At 53.8% G+C, this 11,990-nt stretch overlaps 1 protein-coding gene across 1 annotated transcript in view; it reads right to left on the reverse strand.

The window, feature by feature from the left end:
• LOC119328674 (signal peptide peptidase-like 1) overlaps positions 1-8,393 on the reverse strand; it is a 10,846-nt gene extending 2,453 nt beyond the window's left edge. The window contains exons 1-2 of the mRNA XM_037601654.1: positions 8,095-8,393; positions 6,890-7,739 (exon numbers count right to left, since the gene is read on the reverse strand). Of these exons, the coding sequence (XP_037457551.1) occupies positions 6,890-7,687 (798 nt within the window). The 5' untranslated portion in view covers positions 7,688-7,739; positions 8,095-8,393. The remainder of the gene's footprint in view (positions 1-6,889; positions 7,740-8,094) is intronic.
• Positions 8,394-11,990: the final 3,597 nt, after the last annotated feature.

An 11,990-nucleotide genomic window follows, 5' to 3' on the forward strand; every position in this document is an offset into this window, starting at 1 on the left:
TGAGCCCGTGCGGGTGATCATGGCCCACTCCATCGAGATGGAGGAGGCGGAGGACGTCCTTAGCCGCGCCATGGCCGCCTCCATCACCGGCAACCGACCACGTGTGTCCGGCGCTGAGGTCTCCGATGTGCTCATCAACACGTTTGAGCTGGTCGACGGCGACTTCACCGTGCATGAGCACCACCCCGAGGACTTCTTAATCCTCTTCAGCTCCCATACCACCAAGCGCCGCCTCGACGGAGAGCACTTCATCAACTCGCCGCGATTCTCACTCTCCCTCAGGCCATGGAGCAAACTATCTCACGCCGGCTCCGGCGACTTCGAGTACCGCGTCGAGCTGGAGCTCCGCGGCGTTCCGGCGCAGGCTTGGCACCTGTCCACCGCCGAGCACGTCCTGGGCACGAGCTGCTGGATAGAGCGCCTTCACCCCAAGACGCGCTCCAGGGCCAACCTTGCGACGTTCAAGCTGGCCGCGCGCACACACCACCCCGACAGCATCCGCCGCGCCGCCGTTCTGGAGATCGTCGAGCAGATCCCCGCGCGCCTGAGCTCCGACAAGCCCACCATCAGGACCCTCACTTACCCCATTGCCATTGCTGTGGCCCGCGTTGAGCCAGCTAGTGCTCTAGTCCTCCGCGGCCAGCATGGAACGGGACAGGGTGGGGATGGTGCGCACGGCGGTGCCCACGACAACCGCAACCGCGCACCAGGACCCGGCCAAGGTAGAGCGCGCCGCCGGGGCCGCAAGCGCCAACGTACGGACGCCGCGCCGCCCGGCCACGCTGATGGCATGGCGATGGACGACGCGCTGTGGCGGGCACAAAACCGGCCCGGACGTGTGGACAGACTCGCCGTGTCGCATGCTTGGCCTGCTCCCGCCGGCGAGGGCGCGCCGCCGTCCGTACTGGGACAGGATCTTCGCATGGCATCGTGGCCTGGTCAGCAGGGGACCCACCCCCCTCGTCAACGTGCCAGAAAAGGAAGAGGCAGAGGATCACAAAGGGGCGCTTTGCAGGCGGGCCCCGTGGATAAGACTGTCGGGGACGCAGTTGTCCCCATGACCACGACGACCACACCTATTGGTAGCACTGCTTTGGCTACTGCGGCCCCGGTTGCGGGCGTGGTGGCGGGCCAGGCACTAGCTGGCGACCCCCCGTTGGTTGCAAACTCACCAGAACCAGCGCGTGATTCGAATCCGGCTGGGAACGGCGTGCCCGAGGACGATCGCGTGGGGGCCACGTCTGGCTCGCCTGATCCCATGCATTGTCGGGATCTGGACGCCGTCAGCGCGGTTCCTCATACGCCGCCAACGCCTGTGGGCCATCCTGCGGCTCGGTCGGGCCAAAGCACCAACCCCTCCACGCCAGCGTCTGGGGAGATGGGCCCTGGTGACGGCGACTGCCTGCACACCGGGCCCCACGCGGAGGCATGCGCGCTGTCCCCGACAGCCTCGCAACCGCCCAATCCCGTGCCAACGACGCCCGCGTCACGGCTGGCCACGCCCCAAGCCCGGCCCACCACGCAAGAGGCCGTCGTGGGTCTCGTTGCCCCCATGCCGACAGAAGCCCAACATGGCTCCCCACGTCCGACGCCGGGGAGGTTCGCGTCGCCGCCAATCACGCTGCGTCGATCTCGCGCACGCCCCTGCATGCCGAAGACTTGGACTCTAGGCGAGTTTCTCGCAGCCGCAACGAAGCACATTACCGCGGCTTTGCCAACCCCGGGGAAAAAACCGCGCCGCCCGCTGAACTTCTCGCCCAGACGTGGCCGATCGGCCACCATCGCCGTCTCGCCAGCTGCACCACCCACTGCTGAGCGTCATGCGCAAGTTCAGATCCTCCGCACGCTAGGGATTGTCGGGACCAACCAGAGGATCACCGTTGCCGAGATGAAGGCGTATGACGACATGTTCGCGGCACCAATCCCGCTCTCGGTGCTCACGGCCATCGCTGCCCTTGTAGACCGAGAACTACCCGCGGACTTCTCTACCGCGGCTGCTGCGACGGCCACCGTTCGGTTGGCCGGCTCGCCATAGGGCTATTGTGATGTCCACCCCCGTCGATCATGTGCACCCATGGATCACGACATCAAGATAGCTATATGGAATGTGCGCGGCCTTAACGCGCGTGCCCGGCGCTATGCCGTTAGATCGCTGCTTAACACCATCGGAGCCTCCATTGTATGCCTACAAGAAACTAAAGTGGCTTTGATGTGCTCGTCCGTTGTCCTCAATACCCTCGGTTCGGAGTTTGACGACTACACGTACCTCCCGGCGAATGGCACGAGGGGAGGTATCCTGCTCGCGTGGAAGAGTAGGGTCGTGTCGATCACTGACCCCCTGTTCACCGCGAACGCCGTCACGGCAAGAGTGGCCGCGGCCAGTGGCACGCCATGGTGGATGTCCGTCGTTTACGGCCCCCAAGAGGACGCGGAAAAGATCGCCTTCCTGCAGGAGATACGCGATATACGCGCGGACTGCCCCGGGCCATGGATGCTTTGCGGTGACTTCAACTTGATCCTACACGACGAAGACAAAAATAACGGCAACCTGAACCGCCGCATGATGGGAAAATTCCGCCGCCTCATCAACGACCTCGCGCTCAAGGAGGTATATCTCAATGGAAGAACACGTGAATCAATGGTGCAAAACACGCGCATGGCGGCTGCCACTTGAGATGCCTCGCCTCCGTCGTGTCCGACCATTGCCCGCTCCTCCTTGATTGCGCACCCATGCATGCAGCACATCGGAGGTTCCATTTTGAGGATTTCTGGTTGCGGCTTGACGGATTCCACGACACAGTTGCGGCGGCTTGGGGATCGGTGCACGACCCGGACCCTTTCCGGCGTCTCATGCTGCGCCTCCAGAGCACGGCCCGCTCACTGACGAGTTGGAGCGCCAAGTCCAAAGGTTGCATTCGTGACAAGATGGCCTTTTCCCGCGAGCTCATATCGCGCTTTGACAAGGCCCAGGAAGACCGCGCGCTCTCCCCCCCGGAAGATTGGCTGCGAAAACAGCTCAAGATCTCATACTTGGGGCTGGCTTCTCTCGAACGCACGATTGCGAGGCAACGGGCGCGGATCACCATGCTCAAAGACGGCGATGCTAACACAGCCTTCTTCCACCGGCAATGTTCATTCTGCCGACAGAAGAATCACATATTCCGCATTGTGGTCGACGGACAAGTGATCACCGATCAGGAGGGAATGGCCCAAGCGGCCTTCACGTACTTTGATGAGCTCCTTGGCTCCCCCGTCGCCCGCAACCACACGCTGGATCTATCGCAGATCATCGAGCCCCATGACCTGACTGACCTCGAGGCACCATTCAGCCCGGAGGAGATTTGGGACGCCGTCAAGCGCCTCCCGGCTCGCAAGGCGCCGGGGCCGGACGGATTTACCGCGGATTCTTGCGGGCCTACTGGAGCATCATCAAGCAAGACTTTTTCGACGTCTTCCAGCAGCTCTTTGAGCTGCGCGGTCGTGGGTTCAGCAAGCTCAACCAGGCCCTCTTAACATTACTCCCAAAGCGGGCAGATGCGTGCCAACTACGCGACTATCGGCCAATATGCCTCATTCACCTTGTGGCGAAGATCTTCGCGAAGGTGCTATCGCTCCGCCTAGCGCCCAGACTGGGAAACATTGTCAGCCGCAACCAGAACGCTTTCATCCCGGGACGGAGCCTGCACGACAACTTTGTCCTCGTCCGGCAATCAATGAAGCTGCCGCACCAACTTGGGGCTCCGAGAGCGATGCTCAAGCTCGACCTAACGCGCGCCTTCGACTCCCTATCATGGCCCTTCCTGTTTGAGGCTCTTGGCCAATACGGATTCGGACCGCGCTTCAGGGAGTGGCTCGCGATCTTGCTATCGTCTTCGAGCACCCGGATCATGATCAATGGTGAGCCGGGACCGCCAGTGTGGCATCGCTGCGGGCTGCGCCAGGGAGACCCCGTTTCTCTGCAGCTCTTCGTGCTCGCCGTGGACATCCTTGGACGTCTAATCAGCCGCGCCCACGACGCCGGCATACTGCAGCGGCTGCACCCCCGACGAGACATTCCGGCCATATCCTTGTACGCCGACGACGTGATGCTATTCTGCCACGCCACGCAAGACGACGTGGAGGCCGTCCGCGCGATCCTGGCCACATTCAGTGAAGCTAGCGGCCTCCGAGTCAACTATGCAAAAGCTCCGCCACCGTTTTCAATGGCGACCCCGAGGCGGATGCAGCAATTGATCAGGTGGGATGCGCGAAAGCGGAGCTACCCATTACTTATCTTGGCATCCCTCTCACGCTACGCCGCCCCTCAGCTGCCCAACTACAACCCCTCGTCGACTCGGTGGCCGCTCGGCTCCCCACATGGAAGGCATGGCTCATGAACAAAACCGGGCGGCTGGCTTTGGTCAAATCGGTGCTCGCCGCGATCCCGATACATCAGCTACTCGCGTTCGCGCCGCCCAAGAAGACCTTGAGACAGCTCGAAAAGATCCAGCGCGGCTTCTTGTGGGCTGGGTGCGCTGCTGCTAATGGCGGACACTGCCACGTCAACTGGCGACGTGTGTGCCGCCCGCTCGAGTACGGCGGGCTCGGGGTCCAGGACCTGGAGCGTGCCGGCCTAGCGCTGCGCCTGCGCTGGATGTGGTTCTCCCACACGGACGACGACCGCGCATGGCGAGGCCTCGACCTCCAGTTTTCCCGCGAGGAGCGCGCGTTGTTCTTCGCATCGCCGACCATGGAGCTTGGCGATGGACAGACGGCATTGTTCTGGGATGACCGATGGCTCAACGGCCAGTCCGTGCGGGAGCTCGCGCCGGCACTCTACCAATGCATTCCCAACCGGCAACGCAAGTTGACAACGGTGGCCGCAGGCCTAGCGGGCAATGCTTGGGCTCGTGACATTCAAGGAGTGATAGGGATCCACGAGATTGGCCAATATCTCAGACTGTGGCAAGCCGTGCAGCAGATCAGCCTATCAAACCGGCCCGACCGAATGCTCTGAAGATGGACGGCTAGCGGCAACTACACGGCACGGTCATGCTACGCCGCAACCTTCGATGGATCCATGAAATGCCCCTCCTGGAAGCTTACCTGGAAGAGCTAGGCACCGTGCCGTGTACATTTCTTTCACTGGTTGGCTAGCCAGGACCGGTGCTGGACGGCGGAGAGACTAGCCCGTCGCGGCCTACAGCACCATCCACGATGCCTCCTCTGTGATCAGGCCCCAGAGTGTGGCACCTGCTCCTGGAATGCCCGTTTACACGGCAGGTCTGGCACGACGTGCTGGCTTGGGCGAGGATACCTTCTCAACCGCCAAGCAATGAGCCCACCCTCACGGACTGGTGGCAACGAATGAAAGGGCAGACCCCACATGCGCTACGGAAAGGCCTGCAATCTATCGCCATGCTCGTCCCTTGGATGATTTGAAAACAACGCAACGAGTGCGTCTTCGACAATGCGCGCCCCTCGGTTACCGCACTCGTAGATAGGATTAAGGCCGAAGCCAAATGTTGGGCACAAGCTGGCGCTTTGGGTCTCAGGGTAGTCCTCCCCACCAACTGGGATGTCCACTGATAGGTTGCCAATCCATGTAACCACCACCTCCTAGGAGGATTGTATCTTCTCATCTTTTCAGTGAAATGAAACGCAAAGAGTCCTTTGCGTTTTCTTGAAAAATATATTAATGTGGCACACTGGTTTTTAGATTTATTTATTATTTATTATTTTTTTGCAAGGGGGCGACCGAATCCAATCAGGCGATCAATTTCCTTCTGTTGCGATCGTTGCTTTCTCTTTCGATGGATGTTTCCTTCTGTTGTAGATCCTATTGTTCCAGTCAGGCTGACATTAAGTAAGCATGATCGGCTGCTGTGGCAGCAGAATCGGCTGCCATGGCAGCAGAATCCATTGATCGTATGTATATCATGTAACCCTCTACATACACAAAATACTTGGCATCCTAGTGGTCAGCATGTGTCCCCCCTTACCCTTAGGGCGCGGCTATGAGTTTTAGTGAACACACCATGGGCTTTATATAATTTTTCAAACACACTTTCGAAACAATCAACTGTATCCTTGTGTCCTGATATATCTTGTCCGCTGCATCTTTGTGCACAAAGCTCTTAATGTTCTAGTGGTTCAAGTCCCATGAAACACGCGGCATTTTATTTTATTTTCCCTATATCGGATTAGGTTGGCGCTTTTGCAAAAAAAAAAAACTGTAAAAATGAGTCAATTTGTGAGCGGTCTAAAGTAGGCTGACATGGCAGGCACATGGCTGGTTTTTCCCCTCCCGGATCACTTTTGGCCTTATTTGATCAAATCATCAAATTAACAAGTTTATGGTCTAAATTGATCAATTCCGAGTTGATGGCCTAAAGCATGAATCAGTTTGAGTTAATGAACTAATGACACATTTCACTCCATCATGTGCTCAACAAAACTTTCGACAAAACTGATCAAGGAGTGCGTGTGTTTAGCTTGCTTCCTTAATAAATTATGACCTAGGAGAAGCCAAAAATGTATAGAACGTAACTCAATTCACACTGAAAATATTCGTAGTCCTATAAGGCTCCTATTATTATGTTCAGGAATGATTCACCATCAAATTCCTACATCTTCAGTTCCATGTAGCCAAAACGATATGCACATAATCAACAGCCCACATTTAATTTGGCAAGTCACTTATTGTAGAAAACAAAACCAAGTTAGTGAATTAAGACAGGAAGAAAGAGTAACCAAAAACAAGTTTGAAACCTTTGAATACAATGGCTATGAGTACTATTTTAAGGCAGGATTAAAGAATGAACACGAAATCATATTTGGATCGGTGGCACTAAAAGGATCAAAACACCAAGTTTGCCTGGACGGAAAAATTGTAACATAAGTAACTTACCATGTCTCCAAGGCCAAGCATCATGTAGTCACCAGGAGTGCTTCCTGGAAAAATCCCGCCCAACAAATTCCTAGGGAAGACAAGCTTCACCGGAAGCTCTATCTTCTTCGTAATCAACTGCAACCCAGGCAGGCTAAGCTTGTTTGCTACTGTGTGAACTGGGTTAGATGCCTTCTGAGTGGCAACAGAAACCATAACATTTGCTCCGAAAAACCTCTCGGAGAAGAAGACCCAGAAAACATCATAGACAAACAGACAGACGAGAAGCAACGAACAAATCTTTATGTTGGGAAGCCTCACATGACTGACAAATGCTATGCATATGGAAATCCCAAGTACGTTATTTAGCAACCAATGCCCTGTTACCAGCCACACTGCCACCGTGCTTATGCAGAAAGTCAATAGCAATCCTTGCAACCGGGTAAATGACTTGGAACAGCACCTCGACACGAAAGGATCCATTAGATTGAGCTGCGACTTGGCGTAGGCGATAGACGGAGACAGACAGAAGAAGAGCGCCATCACAGAGGCTCCGGCGGTAAACGCGGTGACGAGGTGCGATACAGATGAAAACAGATAGAACATCAGCAGTAGGCTGCATGAGCTTGCAAGGGGGATCATGAGAGCCTGCGACCGATCAAGTGTGATGGATGCCTCCGAGAAGTCCAAGTTCCTCTCCATCTCCTTGCCATGGTCCAGAGCACGCGATGCTGATGCGTAGGCAACTGAAACAGCCGTCACGATGAGGGCAAGTGACGCCGGCTCAAGCAAATAGGACAGCTTCCACAAGGACTCCATTCTATGAAATATTAACAGTAGCCCACCTTTATTTTATACTCTGGTCTTTGACCTGCTATGCCCAAAGAGTAGACAGTAGTGAATATCAAGTGGGATGCCAAAAGCCCAAAACATGGCACACAGAGCACAAGTCGTTCTTTCCATTTTTATTCTTTTCATACAAATTTGTTAGCAGTTGTGCAGTTTCTCTCAGATTTTCAATTAGTACTACACAAATTGAACAAAACTTTGACAGAGCCAGGGGAGGACTTAAAAGATCAATTTTGGGGTGAAAAATTAAACTCTAATTAGGAGTAACTTTTGGATAATCCTATCAATCAGGGGCGGATCTGGATGGTGTGCCAGCTGCAGAAATTGTCGAGGCCGACGGGCTTAACTAATAACGGGATGAAAAAACAAGCTCGTACCTTAAAACCCACTGGGCAAATATTGCGGAGGGCCACGATGTTGCGACGAGGAAGAACGCGGACGGCGATGGCAGAGATTTACAGCCGCGTTGGTAGTTCAGGACTCAGGAGGAAAAGGAAAGAAAGATTGGATCGAACCCCCTCCTTGCCCACGAGCTGCGCGGGGGCGCAGATGGGAAGCCGGCGGCGGACCGAGAATATGAGTTGCCGGCGGCAGGTTTCCCCCGTGAGATTGATGTCGGGGGCAGTGCAGTAATTCTGCGCGGGAGGGCAGCTCTGTCTTATTTATTTTTCCTGTCTTGGGTGCTTAGGCCCTCCACTATGTGACCTGTGCCTGGTGCATTAAAATATGGTAGATTGGACATCGATGCCCTCAGGAGAAAATTTGGCACCGCCCTCACACCGTTGGGTTGCAGCCCATAGAAAAGCGGGACCCGCACATACATAAAGAAATCGAGCAAGCCAACCTCCCCCTCGATCCTTTGCGCTGGAAGTGGGCATCGGTGCACAGTTTAATGTATTTTATTGTCATGCAGGAAGTGGGCATCGGTGCCAGCACTTGCTCCGGTTCCACAATATTTTTTATAGCACCGCATGGGCTATGGAGGGCATCGGTGCCAAATTGCGCAAAAATAGATTTGGCACCTCTTTTGGCCTACATAGTGGAAGGCCTTAGGGCATGTCAAACCGCGACCTGCAGTTCCCACGTCTATCCGACACGGCACCAGTCTGCGGACACACGTACGGAAGGTTGTCATCAAACGCTGAGCACATACATTTCAACCGTATTAAAATAAATCGGACGAGATTCATACAAACTGGATGATACTCTTCAAAGTTTGGATAAAAAATAATACAAATCATCCATACATAACATACAAATTAAGTCTAACACAACAATATCTCAAATTCAACTAGATTAACCAGACGTCCGACAAGTTTTTCATCAACGGATCATGCCCTCTCACGCATACCCCTCCTTCAGCATCATCCAACAGTGTGTGTACGTAAATGATCATCCATTTGTCATGTGGTACATCATGGCAGCGTGCGGATTACATAATGTGTAGATCAACATTAAGTGAATGAATCAATCAACAAGTTGAGCAAGAGGAAGCAAAATTTACGATCTCGTCCTTTGTCGCGTGCAATAGACACCTTGTCTCCAACTGACGAACCACGTTACAAAGCTCGGTGACGCTGGTCTAGATAGCGTACATGTGATACGATGACGACCTCACATTGCGTTTGTTGAATGATGTACATGTTCTAGGGTGCAATATGCTTTCCTGCATGAAACAATTCATGCACTTGCTGCCAGAAGGTCCCTCTTTGCTCTTGCCTACGAAATCCATGGATACGGCCAACCACGCATCGCACAACAACTCATCCTCCATTATCGACTAGCTCGACATGCTTCGTACTCTAAAAAACGACATAGCGTTTGAAAATAAGCTCAAAGGCATTTGACCGGACCCTGCTGAGCGTGATGTCCGCCATGAAGGTCGTCTAAAGGGGGCGGAGTGTACCTGGCTACAAACGGCTCCAAGGTGGACAGCGTCGTCATAGAGGCAAGCGGGCGCGTCAGTGCCGGTTGCGGACGTTCGGTAATGCTTTATGGCAGCCGAAGACATATAGCGGCGGTGGCGGAGGTGGAGAGTGCGGATGCAAAGCAAGGGGGAGAAGAGACGAAGTGGTAGGAAATGGGACCGGGAAGGGTTGGGTGGACTGGGGGTGTCGGAGTCCTACGTGTTTGCTATCCGGACTCCCGCAAAACTCCCCCCACTTTATCTCCAATTTGCGAGAGAAAATATGTCCAGACCGCTCGGTAGACCGATACGGGCCTGCGTTGGATGGCTTCCACGGTTCGCGTAGTCCGGTCCTGATGGATGCGGGCGGTCTGAGGGTCGGTGTTGGAGATGCCCTTATTGCTTAGGCCAACTCCAATGCACAGGAGCAAACACACATCCATTTTGCATGGATTGTGTCTATTTTGCGTCGGCAAACAGACATGCGCATGTGGATGTGGTCATCTAGGCGTCTGTGTGCCCAATTGACCATCGAATATCATTTTTTTTGCTTTTGGACTTTTGAATTTTTGACCCAAATAGTCATCGCAAATATTCTAAAAATGATATATATTACATAAACATCCACAAAGTCTTAAGGCCACACATTCAAACTAAACTTGAAATTGAAAAAACATAAAAACTAGTTTTAGGGTTGTCATCACCATCGTCGTCCATTGTGAGGTCGATGTAGGGCGGTGGTTGCCATAGGTGGGTGTCGGGGCAACAAATCTAACAGTGAGTACTAGGGGTACGAATAGGGGCGGAACCTACCTACGACACATGTGTAACACTCGAATTTAGCGAGTTCAGGCCCCTCTCAGAGAGGTAATAGTCCTACATCTTGTGCCCGGGGCTTCTGTTTTCTCTTGGGATATAAGACTACAGTAAGTTGCCAACCCTTGTCATGGCGTTGGAGGGGGCTTATATAGAGTGCGCCCGCCCTCATTAATGCTACATTACAAGGGGAGATAAGAGGGGAAGTGACTATAGGCGTTACTAGTAACTGTCGTTATAACTACACTTGAAGTCCAACGTTAAGCCTCCCGACCATTGCAGCTCCCACGTCGTCTATCCGCCTCGTGTGTCCGGGTGGTGCTGGTGAGGCTAACTGGTGGGAAGACATCCGAGTGGCTGGACAGTATCCGAGTGGATACCTTGGAAGGCTCATCTGAATGCGCCTATGGTCCGGAGACCTCCCAATGATGGTGTGGGGTCCTAGGTGGGCCCTAGATGTCAGGTCTATGACCCTACCCTTAGTAGGTGACCCCATCATTAGCCCCCGAATCGGTTGAGGTTTCGTAGGACGAATTGGATGAACTCTTGCTTCGGGTCGAGTGCTTCAGGGGCACTTGGAATCCGTCATCAAGTTATAACATATCGTGACCTGACTAAAATCGCGGTGGATTTTGGACTAAGAGTTTCCTGACTGATCAGGTAATATTGACCGCTGGGAAAAACTTGGTGGCATTCGTATGTCTCTCGAGAGAGATAGACTAGAGGTCTAAATGCGGACATGTCATGAAACTCGAGTGACGATGCAGGCGTGTGGGCTGATTCTCTGGAGAGATGCCACTCATTATCCCAGGGGAACGCCCGCGTAGGCTATCTCCAAGTCCAAGTTTATGAGACACGCACCTTGGAGCCTAGAAGAAGGGCCAAGTTAACCCGTAGAGGGGCGTCGAGCTCATCACATTGCAATCCTTAAGATGACTTCAGTCGGCTTGATTACGTGTTCGAGTGCACGGTAACCCTCGAAGGGCGGTCGGTCGGACCGATGAGTGTTCCTTAGGAAAGGAATCATAAGCGATCAAGCGGGTCGATTCGTAGTGGAAATCTCGCGGTTTGAATATTCATGTGCGCGCGTGGAAGCGGTTACGCCGCGCCTAGTTGGGAAAGTGGGGCACAATGCCTAGATTTCCGCCCTGGAAACTTCCACGTGCCCTGTTTGTTGAGAAGCGTAGTAGAAAACAAAAAAAATCATGCCTGCGATCACCCAAATCAATATGGAGATGCATAACGGGTTGGGATCATGATCGTTACCGTCACCAGGTTGTGGTAAAAGAAGAACTTGTTGGTGTAGATCATACTTGGAATCCCTTGAACCGTCGATGTACGATCCCTCGTACCACCCACGAACAATCCCTCGAACCGAAGACTGAAAGCACAACCTCTCTACTTGGTTGCAATCATGCAACCTTCACGATCCGACAACGCTTCCTCGTCCAGAGCTAATCATCGCCGAAGAATTAGAGGGAGGAGATTAGAATCACACTAGGCTTCTAATTGTGAGGACAAGAGGATTAGACTAGTTCTAGTTAGTCAACT

The sequence above is a fragment of the Triticum dicoccoides genome, chromosome 7A (genome assembly GCF_002162155.2).
Source record: "Triticum dicoccoides isolate Atlit2015 ecotype Zavitan chromosome 7A, WEW_v2.0, whole genome shotgun sequence".
NCBI lineage: Eukaryota > Viridiplantae > Streptophyta > Magnoliopsida > Poales > Poaceae > Triticum > Triticum dicoccoides.